The sequence below is a fragment of the Taudactylus pleione genome, unplaced genomic scaffold, assembly GCF_031769625.1.
Source record: "Taudactylus pleione unplaced genomic scaffold, aTauple2 ptg000095l, whole genome shotgun sequence".
Classification (NCBI taxonomy): Eukaryota; Metazoa; Chordata; class Amphibia; order Anura; family Myobatrachidae; genus Taudactylus; species Taudactylus pleione.
In genome coordinates, this window is record NW_028284497.1 from 13,456,806 (window position 1) to 13,473,444 (window position 16,639).

Here is a 16,639-nt window from a genome sequence, read left to right on the forward strand (position 1 = left end):
TATGCATATGGAAACTATAGTGTGGGAGTAACATGTAATGGTGGCAACACATACTACAATTCAGTCATTGAGCAAGGTAATGCGCACACTAAGGCACATTAGATTGATCTGGTTATTGATGACTAGAGCACAATGGGATGGAACCATTGGCCAACCATATTTTTAAACCAATCGATTCAGAAGGACAGGCTGTATGATTTACAAAAAGTACTAATAAAACCATTTCCCAACCAAATAGCACAAAGTGCTCATCAGGGGACATTCTGAGTATCTTGTATTTTAATGTTGACACTCAGTAATTTATTTATGTTGTCCATTGTGTATTGTGTATATCTGTATGACATGGTGTTTTTATACTTTGTGTTGTGTGTTTTGTTTTGTCTTGGTGTTGTGTTTTTTTCTTTTTGTTGTGTCTCTGTGTTGTGTTTTTGTTTCAGACAGCCCCTCCCAGGTGTCACAAGTTGAAGTTGTGATCCAGGTGTTAGATGTAAATGACAATCCTCCAACACTGGCTGAAGCATACAAACCACACGTTTGTGACAATGCACAACCTGGACAGGTATGTGTAACCACTTGTGTGAAGATAAAGGAAATCTGTACAAAATTATTTGCAAAATTTCCAAACAAATTTAATTTGCCATTTCTGTTTTCTCAGAACGTTCAAAATGGAAAACCAATAAGCAGTTCTAAAAATATCAGTTCTAAAAATATCTCTTCTATTATTTTCAATGGGGATGATACAATTCAGCGGGAATTGAATAGCGTCGGGAATAGTGACTAATAATTTTTCTCACAACCCCCTGAGAGTGCGAGGATAAATCCGACTAAAGTGCTGGCCGCACAGTGCAACTTCCGGAGCCAGCCTGAGGCTGTGGGAGAGAGATCGAAAGATCGAACGATCTGTCTCCTGCATCTGGAGCCTCCATAGGCTCAAAGTAGTTTACACCCTCTGAAGAGGGTGTAATCTACCGGGGCCAAACTATGAAAAGCTTTGCTAGTACATAGGGGTCAGATCGTAGTCCCCATTGATAATAATAGGGACTGAGATCTGCAGGGCTAATTAGCACTTTGCATTATGCTATTAGTACATAGCTACAATACATACAATTATGCAGAAACTGCAGCTTCTACATTATTTTATGTAAAAAAAAAAAAGATTGATACATAGGCCCCTTAATGAGTTAGAGTTCACTTAAGAATCACAAATAGTCTGGAAATAAATCTAATTTTGAGACTAGTTCTGTTTTTTCTACATTTGTACTGTTTGCTAATATACCTTATAAAATAATAAATATATGAACATAACAATACCATACTGTAGATTGTCCTTCTATATGTATTCATTGCACAAATAGCAGGTCTATGCCCATTTACTTTATCAGTTGCTTGAAGTTGTATATACTCTTTAGAACAGAGTTGAAGTGACCCTACAAAGTTAAGCAGGTCCCATGGTATTCTCCCTAGCAATGCCAGAGGTATATTGGGAAAAGTTATAGATACAGCCATGTGAAATTGCGAACCTGTATGAAAGCACATATCTACATAGATACACATAGATACATTGAACCCAATGTACTTCTGGGACTCATAAAACCTATTTAATTTTTATTTTAAACATAACATTTTTTGTATGTTTGTCCATGAATGTTTTCTGTTCTTCTGAATTCTATATGATCAGCAATTAGCAAAGGAAGCTCTCCCTCAATATTATGTTCTATCTCTATATTTCCGAAGATCATCCAGACAGTCAGAGTGAAAGATGCAGACATTGAAAATGGTCTTTTCTATATTCAAAGCCCAGGCGCCACATTAGATGCAAACTTCACCCTTCGAGACAACAAAGGTGTGGTAACTAGCAGTCGCATTTCTTAGAAGATCTGTCTATTCTCCTGTTTATTTCCCTCTTTACACTAGAATTCTTGTTATGTTTTATGTCTCCATATTAGATGGGAGTGCATCTCTTCTGGTGAAGCACAGCAGCTTCTGGAGGTCTCAGAGGGATATCTTCTTAGTGCCTATAGAGATTAAGGACAGTGGAGATCCTCCTCTTAGCAGTACAGACACCCTGACAGTCTCTTTGTGTCACTGTGAGGCAGGTGGGGTGGTCCTGACCTGTCATATGACCTCAGGGTCAGCTACTGGACTCAGCACTCCTGCATTGCTGGCCATATTGGCCTGTGCATTTAGCCTTCTGGGTAATTATCCTACTGTTATCTTTCTCCCTAACACGCTGATCTTGATGCCTGCCTATTTTTATTAGACTTATTTAACTAGCTAACTAACCCTAACTCTGTCTCCTTAATTTGATTAATACTAAATGCCCTTATTAAAATGGACATAATATCACAGAACTTTATCTAGTTGACTTGTGTTTTTCAATCTGAACTGTAGCAATGGCTTCTCTAAAGGCTTCTGTGAAAACAGGCATATGACCACATTCTCCGATATATATATATAAATATATATATATATATATAAATCTATCTATATATGTATATATAATATATATCTATATCTATCTATATATATATATATATATATATATATAAAAGAAATCCTACTAATACGCATGAAGTCTTTTGATAGATTCTAGAGGTAAGCAAGTTCAAAGGAGAGAGCACTTGTGATTAGAAGAAAAATAACAATTTTACTTATAACATTTGCTCACGTACATCAAAGTTTAAAACATTAAACTCCACCATAGACGGTCCTCCGGATCCTGGTGTAATCGACAGGCCACGCTGCAGACAGCAGTTCAGCGGACCACCGCCGGTTCTGGGAATATCGGATGATGTCACATGTCCATGTCAGTAAGCCATGCCCAACATGTTTCGTCACTTGATGGAGGACCGTCCATGGTGGAGTTTAATGTTTTACACTTTGATGTACGTGAGCAAGTGTTATAAGTAAAATTTTTATTTTTCACATAATCACGAGTGCGCTCTCCTTTCAAATTGCTTACCTCTAGAATATACTGTGTATATATATATATATATATATATATCATGGTTTCCATTACTTATAGAACTTAGGCAATGCATGATTTATGGAGTAAGCCGATTTATTTTATGTGCTATTGTAGAGTACACAGCTACCATTGCCTATGTATTACTAATATTACAATTTCTGTGTTCTCTTCATCTTGTTTTCCCATTGTTTTATTCCTCTCTATCTTTACTTTCGCTCCCGGACCTCACACATCTTCTTGCTATCTTTTTACTTTAACCTTTATTTGTTATACGTCTCTCGTATGCTAACTCATTTTCTTGTCCCACTCATTGCTCTCGCCATCAGCCCTGGTGTCCCTGTTTTATTTGCAGCGTAGACACAAGCCAACACCTTTATCACTGTGTGAGGATGAGGATATCAGAGAGAATATCATTACCTATGATGATGAAGGCGGGGGAGAACAAGACACTCAGGCTTTTGACATGTCAGCCTTGCAGCCCCCACAGACAGGCCTCACTGGAGGATTCTTCCACCCACCTAGAATGGATGTTCTTCCCCGAGTTCCTCATCAATATGTCCACCGCTCGCCTCAACCTGCCCCTGTGGATGTGCAACGGTTTCTGGCGCTTCGACTTAGAGAGGCAGAAGGAGACCCTGTGGCACCTCCTTATGACTCCATCCAGGTGTATGGATTTGAGGGTGGGGGTTCCTCAGCTGGGTCACTCAGCTCTTTGACCAGCAGCTCTGGTGGTTTTGGAGAAGAAGAACCTGTAGGGGAAGACATATGGGAATGGGGTCCCCATTTCAGGACACTCGCAGAGATCTATGGAGCTAAGAGATCAGAAGATTAAACCACTCTCTACTGAAGATATGCTGAATGATTGTTAACATATTTCTTGTGAGTGACCTGCAGAATGCTCGTTGTTTCCTTCCCGACCACAGAGAGCTTTACAAAGGAGAGAATATTCCCCTTGTTTTCCAGAAAGGCCAGTATATTTGCAGAAAGAGAAAGGAGGAACAATAATTTATCCATTCCCTTTCAGAAACTATTATGGTTTTAGTATGAGGATACTGCTGGATGGTGAAAAGTCTCTAGGGGTATTGTGAAGTTTACAAAATTGCATTCAACTCTTCCAGTCTTCCCACCGCTTGCTGCGGGTGTCTCAGACACAGTCAGATGTGTGCCATTTGTGGAAAGCAAACATTTTATTTTCTAAATAAAAAGATAAAATAAGAAAAACACTATGTCAGGCAATGTAATGTCTGTGTTTGTATGTGTGTGTGTGTGTTACTATGATTTTCTCTAGAGCCCAATATATGGACTACTCAACAATAACGGGACTGTGACTATATATATATTTAATTTTTAACAGTCTCCAGCACTCTCCTTTGGTCTAGTGATGTCACTAGTTCTCATATTCCTTTGGTCTAGTGATGTCACTAGTTCTCATATTCCTTTGGTCTAGTGATGTCACTAGTTCCCATATTACTGCATATGGGTATAGCACACAGAGGGCCTGATTCAGAGCCGCTCGTAAGCGGCTGCTTGTTCGCTCGAAGCGATGTTCGCACATCTGCGCATGCGTATGGGTCGTAATGTGCATGCGCCAACCAGTCATTGCGGTCGGAAATCGTGTGTTCGCAAAATAGCTAATGCCTGCTAATTTGAGTGACAGGATGAGGCGTTTGTGGGTGGTTTTGAGGGTGCTTGAAAGTGGGGAAGGTGCTTGAAAACAGGTAGTGGAGATCCGAACGCAGGCGTGCCAAACAGTCAAAACGGGCGTTTTAAGGGTGTGATAATTAACAAAGCAGCGTCATCGGCACGTCACTTGGTTGTCTCTTAGCCTGAACTGTTTGCATGATTGCGGTAGGAAAATCCTACCACAAGCACTGCGAGCAGTGCAGACGCCTTTCGATGTACTAGATTAATCTAATAAATAGCGGAGATGACGTAGGATACGAACGGCCAGGGGGCGTTTTTACAAAATAGCGAGCGCATATTTCGTTCGCTCGCTCAGACATAAAGGCGTCAACAGACCGCAAAGAGCGAGCGCTCTATTTAAATATCCGGCCCCTTTTTCTGAATGAGCGAGCGCAAATTGCGTCCGGCTCTGAATCAGGCCCCGAATTACTGCCTCCACTGTGTGTAGGTAGCAGGGGCACTTTAAGTTTTATTTTTCATTGAGTTTACACAGAGGAATTGCTTATGATATCAGTTTGAAAATCCTATTTTATTCAACAGTGTATGTCACTTTAGTCACAGCCAAAGAAATCATATAAATATTTTTGATATCCTCTTCCTGTGATAAATCTAATAGCACTTTGGAAGCTCTGAGCATGCCCCAGAATGTGGTGTGACTCATCTCCTTATTGTGCACACACCACAACTTTGCTGCAACACATCTAATGTATCCAGAGTAGCTTTGGTAGCAAGCGTTACATGTACAATATTTCCGAGACAAAGAGCATGCACTCTATCTTCATATCCTCTCTAACCTCTCCCTGTTCTCTCTTCTTTCACTATCTCTCTCTTCCTCTTCACTTATCCCCCTCTCACATCTCTCCCATTGGTCTTCACTTCTCTTTCTCTTTTCCTGATTCTCCCTATTCTCTCTCTCACTCTCTTCTCCCTTTCCTGCTTCTCTTCTCTCTCTTATTCACTTTCCCTCTCTATCATCACTCACTTTGCTTTCGTATCTTACCTCTCTATCTAACCCTCATGACTAGTGATGTGCTCTGCAGAGAATAGTACCAACAATTTTGTCTTCATTTTCTCATTCTTGTCTCTGTAGAAGAAGTAATTGGTTGCAATCCCTGTAAATCAGAGAATTACACTGTTGACAATTGCTGGTGGCTAGGACCTCTATTGTCACTCAGATACACATGGCTGGACGGCATACTAAGCAGCTTCTAGGGATTTTTTTTGTCATTTTTGTGCTGTGCATTCTAATTATACAAGACTGGTTATATACCGCAATTCTTATCTCTTTATTTGCTGAGTTTCTAGCATAACAGCTTCTTTTCCCATTTCTGATCAAAGCATTAATTTGTTTTCTTCTGTCCTAAAATGAAAAGTTGTATGATAAAGAGGATATAGTCTGCACTGCGCTGTGGGGTGACACTATATGAATAATTATTACATTATAATATTTGCAAAAGCAATATACATATATAATTAAATCTATTGGTCATAGCACAGAGGATCTGCCAAATATTGAAGCAAATAAGTGAGACTAAAATGTTAAGGCACACATCCACTAGAAGACCTCAAAAAGACTGCACGATTATGGCATTGTAATCGTGCAGTCATTTGTCAGTCTGTGCTGTGCCTACACTTATCGAGCAGTCGTTCAGTGTAGGCACATCAATCATCCCCTAACATGCTTAGCCTGATGTCATCGTCAGGTTGTACAGCTTGTTTGGCCGATGATAGATGTCTAAACCGACCAGCAGGAGTGCGTGTCGCTGGTTGTTTTAGACATTTTAGTGAACGATTTGCAAACGATTATTGAACGATAACGATATCGTTCAATCGCTCAAGTTAATCGTCTAGTAGATGTTGCCTTTAGTTTTTAAATGCCTCTAATCTCCAGGGACGGTGTTATGTTTTGAAGATATGTCTTTCTAAAATGCACTTGTTATTATACCCACACCACAATAATTCGTATTTCACCATGACTATACAGCTGCCAGCACTTCAATATCATTACCAGGAACACTGATCATGTGCAGATAGTTACATCTATGCACTTTTGACACAGTGCATTCCAATACCTCACTTTACAATATATTAAGGAATGCAGTCAACATTTATATGCAAAGATTTCAAACCCAGCACAGTCTACAAATATAAGTTGTCAACTCTGTTATAACACATATAGTTTACAAAATTGTATTCTACAATGATAAGGCAACCAGCAGCTCATTTTAAATAGAATTTCTAACAGTTACACACTTATACGTGTAAAAAAGCCTTATTGAGATATTTCATATATATAATTGCAATAAAATTAGGTATTTATTAATATAGGTGCAGAATTAATCAGTGCAGGAACCCAATGTATTACAGTGTCCCATTTGTTGCTATGGGCTTTGCTACTGCACCCTTGAATATATAAATCAAAGCTTGTGGTGCTGAAACCCATAGAAGCCAACTGGACATTTGCTTAATTAGTGCACTACTTTTAGTTACTGCACTGATTGATTATTATATTATATACTAAGCTATACAGTCACATAAATTAATATGTTTTAAATCAAAATGACAAGAGAAGCACTGCAAAATATATAGACTGTAGGTCTGGTACTGGGGAAAATGGGATGAAAACAATATTTAAAACATTTCCATTATCAATACTTTAAAACACCAACAGATAAAGTTCCCTTAATTTGTTCTGCAAAACCAACAAATGAAAGCAAAGTTTACATCTATGTTAGTAAATAAGCTTCAAATTGTGCTATACTCACTGAGGCTGACAAGCTGACATACATGTCCTAAATTATCACATTTCCTAACATTTGTACTGTTGGCAATTTATAGTGAAAATACTTAGCATTGAGAAACTGTGAAACACATTCTGGTAAATCAAAAAGCATGTTGTTTATTTGCTTCAGCTTGTGTTCATTGACCCAGTTACTGTGTATTATTGGCATTCCTGCTCAGGGGTTGGGATGGGGCAGCTGCTGATCTCTGCTTCTCTTACGCATCACTCCATTTTCTTCTTCTACCATCTGCGCATAAAGTTGTACCAGATCTTCCCTGGTATCCCTTTCACATCCTCCCTCTCTTACCCAGTATACATCAACGGATCCCCCAGAGTAGGCATCTCTTCTGCCGGCATGGCACACTGCTCTCCTGGCAAGTTGACGGGCTTCTTCTTCCTCCATCCCAGGCTTGTATCCCTCATCTATGATGCTGTAAGCATATGGGGAGCCTGATCCTACTGAGAGGATGTCTGAGCTGAGACGGGTTCCATCATTATATACATAACAGATGCACGGCCCATTTCTATCCCAGCCACACAGAGTGAAGGCAGCACAAACATCAGTTCCATGGAACGGCATCATCAGAACACTCAGCATTCTGGCTGCTCCACGAACACTGGGCATGTGCCCATTTCGTACCTTGTACAGTCTGCACTCTCTGGCCAAAGCTCGACCAAAGAACTGACAGTCAGCTGAACTCCCTGAGGTAGTGGCAAGCAGATGACTGTGAATTAGGAAAGCTTTGCGGCTATCGGGGCTACATACAAGGTGCCCAGCAGAGGAGCGTGTGTCTGTTGCAACAGCAACACCCCCTGCATAGATAAAGGCCAGTGTGGTAGTGCCATGTGCTGGTGGTGGGGGACCAGAGTTGCAATGATGAGAAGAGGAAAAGCCTTCGGGTTTCTGAAGGAGATGAGGAGCATTTAATAACCTGGTAGCTGGGAATAAATGTAGATTATGTGTATGGGACTGCCTTGAAGAAGATACACCCCAGCCACAGATACTCTGCAGTGCCATTTTATCTACAGTTCTAAGGATGGTGCCACTTTTATATTATTTCAGGGGGGAATCATATTACTTATGTATCTTTAGCTGTGCTTGAAGACATATGATACATATAGTAAACACAGTTTTCAGGAGTCCACCAAAAGCTTAGCTTTTCCTGACATAAGATACCTGGGATAAGGTGTTTGCAGATGCATGTTAGATAGGAAGGGAAAATGATAAATGAGGAGAAGCAGCTTCATGATGCTGTCACATAAACCCCTTAATGACACATAATAGGCTTCTTCATACTTATATATAGAAATTAAGTTGTATGTTATTTATTTATTTTTATTATTAATAAAATAAATATATTAAACCTTGTTTTTGTATTATTACTTCTTTACAAAATCTGGTACAGTTTTAGTTATTTTTATTAAAATGTATTGATACGATTCTTCTCTTTTATTGTATATTGCTGTATAACTAACTTGTGCCTGGTGCCAGAGAAAATCATCGCCCACATGTATAATGAAGGTTCAGTACCAAAAATGCTTGTCAACCAGGAACGTTAAGCTCCCAGAGTGCCAATTTGCCAGCAAGAATACTTGAAAGGCTAATCTGTCAAATTTCAGATGTCTGTTTCATGGAGTGCCTGCCTGGCTGCCAGTGAGGCTCTGTCCTGAGACTGTCTGAGTGACAGTGACATGCAGCAGCTCACAGCGTACCTGACTAGTTTCAGCAAAGGTAAGAAACAGTGCCCAGCTCCCAGAAAGCTACCAGTTTAGCTCAGCTCCCAGTGAGAGCGTTCACAGGTTCCAAGTTTGTTCTATATTCTATTACAGTATATCTGTTGTAGCATAAATTCAGCCAATTGTACTTATTCTCTCACCAGAGATGCTTCCTGTAACCTTTATTCACCAATTAAGAAAGTGCTTTTGGCACTTAAACTGCTGAAAACCCACAGTCAACTTAAATGTATAAAAGCCATTTCTGCACCTTTAATAAACACACAGAAGACATATGTAAGATTGTTATAAAGACACCTTAACTTCATAACATAACATTACATGGTTATTTACCACTGACAATAAACTACATTTACTTTAACCCATTACCAGAGCATTAGTAACATGTCTGTTACATGAGTAACATACTGATTTACCTAGAAAATTAGAGGTAATACATCTATGAGATAAGTCTTTCCTAGCAAGATCATGCTGCCTTCCAGACCAGGAAGTTGACTGTACCCGCTCACTAACCAATTCCAAGCATGATTTAAACATGGAAAAGCAAATTCTGTTAGTGCACTGTATTAGTGTACAAAACATCAGATTTCTCTATCCCCATTCCCTTATGTCTTATCACCTGACCACCCACTCAATGCACAAACTGGGAAACTTGTAAATTCTACTTTTCTCTAACACCTCAAGTGGAACCCCTGTGCACATGAATGACCAAGGGAACGAAAACAAATTTCTATAGCTCACTGCACCAGGTAAGTCCTCTAATAATTCTCTAGTGAACTGAAAGGACAACGAAAGGCAACCAGACTTCTACCATATAGGGTGCAGTCATTATGTTGACATTTACGATGTCGACAACCACAGTGCCAACAGTTATGATATATCGACATTGGACTTGCTGGTATCTGCAGAATGTCAACATGGACTGTAATTTTCATGTGCAACTGCAAGCCTCTATTACATCAGAGAAATCACTCTGACCACAGTGCCAAACAGTCTGGACCTTAGCCTCAGAATTGAGATGGACAGATGAAGTATTAGTTATCACTTTCTGACAAGGACTCTAATGGTGGGTACACACTATACAGATATATCTACAGATGATGGTTGTTCGCATACACATGAACCATTATCTCTGTCTGCCCGCAAGTCCTGGCGACCAGGGGGCGTGCCGGGGGCGTGTCCCAGCAGGCAGGGGGTATGTCCTGCCCCCCTCCCCGCGGCTGCCGCTGTGTGTGTACGGGTGGTCTGCCGACCGCCCGTACGCACCTGCCGATGGACATATATGTCTGCAGACATATCTGTCCATCGGCTGTGCAGAACAGCCAATGCGATCTGTTGGTGAAAGCCAGCGTTCACTAACATATCGCGGGTACACACTGCTCGACGGGCAGCAGATACACTGGCCAATCAATTGATCAGCCAATGTATCTGTCAGTGTGTACCAGCTTAAGAATGCATCAGAAATGAATTGGCATGGTGGGATCTCCCCGTCATTCTTGATGATCTGATAACTTTGTACAGTGGCTCTTTGTTTCAGAGAAAATAACCTAGAGAGTTTTAACCTAGAAATATGTTTCACAAGTTCCAACAACAATTGCTTCCCACACCTGCAGAAAAACATTGGACCTATGCTTTTTGATTTGTGGCACTAATCTTTTAATAAAACAACCATTTCTACTTCCTGTTGTTATCTGGAGCAACTGGAAAACATATTAAATATAGCTTAATTCAAGAACTTGATATAACTTTGGAAAAACCATTGTATATAATACTGGCCATACACTGTCAGATCAAACTCACCATCAGATAGACCAATTATCTGACATTGCCATGGTGATTGAGAGTATATCACAAATCATCACATTTGTCGGGTGTTATGAATCCCACTGCCTGCTCCATGTGAGACCCGTAGAATCCGGCAAGCGAGATCTTCACCAATAACAACCGCCGTTGTTCCCTTAGAACTATGATATGTACACCGGTACTTAGGCGGCTGCCTGGACTTACGCCCGGGGTAGTAGAGGCTCACACGGAGGTACAAGGGAATTCAAGAGATGAAGTGTACAGTTAGAGCTGATACAGGTAATGGTTCTGATGAGTTGGCAATTGTATCGATGATATAGCAACTATACCGATGGTGTGGCAAGTGTGCCGAAGGTGCGGCAATTGTGCCGATGTTGCGGCGATGGTGCCGATGTTGTGGCAATAGCTGTAGATAAACAGTCTAGAGTTTGGAAATGGCTTTGAGAGCCGATGGTGCAGCAAGTGTGCCGATGTTGCGGCGATGGTGCCGATGTTGTGGCAATTGCCGTAGATAAACAGTCTAGGGTATGAAGATGGCTTTGAGAGCCAACGGTGCGGCAACTGTGCTGATGTTGCAGCAATGGTGCCGATGGTGCAGCAATAGCCGTAGATAAACAGTCTAGGATTAGCAAATGGCTTTTAGAGCCGATGGTGCGGCAAAAGTGCCGATGTTGCAGCGATGGTGCTGATGTTGCGGAAATTGCCATAGATAAACAGTCTAGGATGTGAAAATGGCTTTGAGAGCCTATGGTGCGGCAAGGTGCCGATGTTGCAGCGATGGTGCCAATGTTGCTAAGAAGCCGAATGAAGACTGGTGGTAGCATGGGAGTTACTTGGTGCGGCTAGGAAGCCGTATGGTGAACGTTGGCAGCACGTGGGCTGCTAGATGCAGCTAGGAAGCCGTTTGGAGATTGGTGGTAGCACGGGAGCTACTTGGTGCGGCTAGGAATCCGTATGGTGATCGTTGGCAGCAGGGGAGCTGCTAGATGCAGCTAGGAAGCTGTTTGGAGATTGGTGGCAGCATGGGAGCTGCTTGGTGTCAGCTGGGAAGCCGAATGGAAGCAATATCATGGAGAGAACAAAAGCTGCCAATGCAGTTAAGCTGATGAAATCCACAGACACGCTATAGTCGGCACAGGTGCAATAGTTCAGTGAGTATAAATAGGCTGCGGCACTTAATCAAGCTGCACCTGTGGATGAGACATCACTTCCTGAGGCGTGCCGATCACCTAGCAACAGGAGCAACAGGAGTATCCCCGTCCTGCCTGGGAAAGCTGTCAGAAAGGGTCAAGTTGTGACCGCGACTTGTAACATCGGGCATGCTGAGAAATTTTTCAAGCCTGTCAGACCGATAATTGGTGCTCGGCTGCAGACATACATTGTGCAATTATCAGCCTGATCAGTCAATTATCAGTTGATCAGGCTGATAATTGCACAGTGTATGGTCACCTTTAGCCATATTGATAGGAGTCTTTACCTAGGAGATTATGTAAAGTCAGAAGCATACACTTGTCCTGCAATTATTGAAAAAAGTAAAAAAGTAGTTGCCTTGGATCTCCTCTTCCTGTGGCATCATTAGAAATTCTTTGGGCTTTTCCTACTCATTATTCCCAGTACAGTCATGTATTTTCAAAACACAACAGAAAGACTGCCATTGATCTTGTGCCTGGTCAAGAATATCCTTTATTATCCCTGAAACTAGGGCGATATTTGAAAATATTAAATAAAAACTTTTACCTAAGTTCCATAGATGAAAACCATCTTCCTTTATCAGTATAACTCTTCCTTTATCAGTATCTCTTCCTTTAACAGTTCAATTTTCTGTTGATTTTTTTGTCCAGTCTAGTTCTAAAACAGCAGATACCCTATCACATATGTTTGCTATAACTCTCATACTTATATGAACCATCCTGAAAACTTGTCTTTAAATTTATCTCGTCTTTAAAGATTACCCCAGGCAAATCCTTTGTAGTTGGGGAGCTCCAGATTAAACTAGCCTCTTGGGACCAGAACTCCAAATTTTCTGAACATCCAGAGATAAAGAAAATCCTTGGAAATTATTAGTCCTGTTTATTGATGACCAGATCTTCTAGAAGACATTGCAGAATATGTTACAGCTTTTTCTACTTGTGTGCTAAACAAAGCATCTAATGATTCTCATTATGAATATATAGTGTCTCTACCCATTCAGAATAAACCCTATACACACATATCAATTGTGATCTACCAAGTTCTAGCTACATTATTAAATTGTGTGCAGAATTGTGTGTGTTTCTCAGTGGCGTCACAAGGGGATCGCTGAGGGGCGACACCAAGGTGCAGACTCCCCCTCAGTGACAGGAGCCGGGTGCTGCACTGTAGAATTACGTGCAGCACTCGGCTCCTGACACAGTGAGGGAGCCGGATCTCCAGACAGGCAGCCTGCACCTCCGACACCCCCGGTGTCGAAAACGGAACTCGGACTGTGAGGCCATGCCCCTCCCATGAGGACACGCCCTTTATACCCAGCATGCGGTTCCGCCATGCGAACTAGTAACCCAGCCATCACTACTCCCCAAACCGAGTGTCTAATGAGGTAAGGACGCCACTGGTGGTTCTAAATTAATATATCTACTAAGGAAGGCTTAATCCTGTAGCAATTGATTGCTGAATGCTCTCAGCCTCTTTTTTAGAAGGTGCAATTTTATGGTATATGTGTTACATTATTTCTAGATTTTATTTTTGCCTGTATATTTAGTTTGTATTTATTTATTTTATTATAACAATATTTTTCTTTTGATATTTAATAAATCATATAACTGACTTAGCGCCTGATAGTGTTCTGCTTCAGTTATTTTGGTATTAGTAGGGACATCTATATTAATTAAATTTTTAGTTTGCTTGGAGTCCCATTGAATTATATCATGGGGCACAATTTTTCTCAAAGTTCTGAAGAGCTTTCTATAATAAATTAGAAGTCCCTTACTTCTGCTCTTGATTCTGTTGCTCCAGCAATAACCACTCACCCTCGCAGATCCACACCACAACCCTGGCATTCCAAATGCACCAGATACCTACAAAAGTGTTCAAGAATTGCAGAGCGTCAGTGGAGAAAGTCACGCTCTAAGGCTGATTTCCTCCATTTCAAATTTATTCTCTCTTCCTACAGTGCTGCCTTGTCTCTCTCCAAACAAACATTTTTCAAGAACCTCATCTCCTCCCAGTCCTCAAACCCCGGCGTCTCTTTGCCACTTTCAACTCCCTACTCTGCCCTTCCCCTCCTTGCCTTCCCTCCTCGCTCTCTGCCCTCGACTTTGCCACCTACTTTACATCTAAAATTTACTCCATACGTGAGGACATCATATCCCATCAGACCCTCAGCACTCCTCCCCCTCCTTGCCCTTACCACCCCTCCCCTTCTGTCTCACCAACTCTGACATCCTTCTCCCCTGCTTCTGGAGAGGAAGTCATGGCCCTCATCCGGTCCTCCCCCCCTTCCACCTCCCCTCTTGACCATATCCCTTCCCGTCTCCTCTCCCACCTGTCTCCTTCTGCCTGTTCCCATCTGGCTCACCTCCTTAATCTCTCCCTATCATCTGGCACTGTCCCTTCTGCATTCAAACATGCTCTTGTCTCCCCCATTCTTAAAAAAAACCTACCCTTGATCCTAACATACTTTCCAACTATCGACCCATCTCTCTTCTCCCTTTTGCTTCCAAACTCCTTGAGCGTATTGTCTTCAACCGCCTTACCACCTTTCTTTCTTCCCACTCCCTCCTTGACTCATTTCAATCTGGCTTCCGATCTCTCCAATCCACTGAAACTGCCCTCACGAAAGTCAGCAACGACCTCCTTGCTGCCAAATCCAAGGGCCACTACTCTCTGCTCATTCTCCTTGACCTCTCTGCTGCATTTGACACTGTAGACCACCCTCTCCTCCTGCAAATCCTTTACTCTCTCGGTCTACGTGACACTGCCCTCTCCTGGCTTTCCTCCTACCTCTCTGATCGTTCCTTCACTGTGTCCTCTCATGACTCCTCTTCCCCTCCACTTCCACTAAATATAGGAGTTCCCCAAGGTTCTGTTCTTGGACCTCTCCTTTTCTCCCTATATACATCCTCTTTGGGTGAACTCATTAACTCCTTTGACCTCCAATATCATCTCTATGCAGATGATACTCAAATTTACCTTTCCACCCCTGAGCTCACCCCTGAGCTCCTTACCCGTATCTCCAACTGTCTCTCTGCTGTCTCTTTGTGGATGTCCCAGCGCTTTCTTAAACTTAACATGTCTAAGACTGAGCTGATCATCTTCCCACCCTCTTCCACTACATCACTTTCCACAATTTCATTATCTATTGATGGCACAACTATCTCCTCTAGCCCCAAAGTGCGCTGTCTTGGAGTTATCCTAGACTCCTCCCTCTCGTTTAAACCGCACATTCAGCACCTCTCGCAGTCCTGCCGTTTTCACCTAAAAAATATCTCCAGGATTAGACCCTTCCTCACCCAGGATGCCACTAAAACCCTCATCCACTCACTGGTCATATCCAGATTGGACTACTGTAACCTTCTCTTAGCTGGCCTCCCAGTCTCTCACCTCTCTCCACTACAATCTGTTCTTAATGCTGCTGCTCGGCTCATCTTCCTCTCCAGACGTTCTACATCTGCTTCCCCTCTCCTTCAAGCCCTACACTGGCTCCCCTTCCCCTTCAGATGCCAATTCAAGGTTCTTACATTCGCCTACAAAGCCCTCACCAAATCCTCTCCCGCATACATTTCTGACCTTCTCTCCTTTCACACTCCCGCCCGCCCACTTCGCTCAACTAATGCATGCCGCCTCTCTTGCCAACTGATTACTTCCTCCCACTCCCGCATCCGAGATTTTGCCCGTGCTGCTCCCTACCTTTGGAATGCTCTCCCTCTCCCCATCAGACTCTCCACCTCTCTACAAATCTTCAAACGGGCTCTCAAGACCCACTACTTCATCAAGGCCTTCCAGCACTCATCCTAACCCACCTCATGCTCTTTCCTTCCCATCTTCCCCTTCTGTGTCACGCCTGTCTGTCTGCCCCTCCCCTTAGAATGTAAGCTCTCACGAGCAGGGACCTCTTCCCTCATGTGCTTCTCTTTACATTTTCTTCTACTCTCTACTCCCCATTAGGGCACCTAACACGGGACCGCCAATTCCCGGCAGCTTATTGTGAGTGCTTTAATTACTATTTCAGCAATGTATATAAGTTGTGTCCTTGTCCTGTACTGTAATGTACTGTATGTTACTTGTTTCTTGTTCACCTATTAGTTCTATGTACTATGTAAGGCGCTGCGGAACACTTGTGGCGCCATATAAATAAAGGATAATAATAATAATAATAATAATAATAAATATATTTATTTCTTAAGACTACCATCCACATTCCAAAGGCCAAGTAAAAAGTGTTGATCAACTTTAGGAAAAATATTTGTTATCCTGTATTTATGTACACTAAGAAAACACGTCTCATTTATGTTGTTTTGGCAATTTGGTCACAATAATCAAAGCCATGTCTTCACTGGCAAAAACAACCTTTTCATGTTATATGTTTCTCATCCCAGAACCATTCACTTTTCAATGTAGATTGCCACCAGCCTATGGCAAAGTTTAAAAATGAATTACAGTCCAATAAGACCACCTACTTAGTAGACAGGCAG

General features: G+C 41.9%; 1 protein-coding gene and 1 pseudogene across 3 annotated transcripts in view; one reads left to right on the top strand and one right to left on the bottom strand.

Moving 5' to 3' along the window:
* The window catches only part of CDH24 (cadherin 24), a 91,903-nt gene extending 87,761 nt beyond the window's left edge, over nt 1-4,142 (top strand). For all 3 annotated transcript variants that reach the window (XM_088469974.1, XM_088469975.1, XM_088469976.1), the window contains exons 9-12: nt 438-559; nt 1,735-1,843; nt 1,947-2,195; nt 3,295-4,142. In XM_088469974.1, the coding sequence (XP_088326100.1) occupies nt 438-559; nt 1,735-1,843; nt 1,947-2,195; nt 3,295-3,800 (986 nt within the window). In that variant the 3' untranslated portion in view covers nt 3,801-4,142. The remainder of the gene's footprint in view (nt 1-437; nt 560-1,734; nt 1,844-1,946; nt 2,196-3,294) is intronic.
* Nucleotides 4,143-7,592: 3,450 nt separating this feature from the next.
* LOC148526598 (proteasome subunit beta type-11-like) lies at nt 7,593-8,451 on the bottom strand (annotated as a pseudogene).
* Between the last annotated feature and the right edge of the window lie 8,188 nt (nt 8,452-16,639).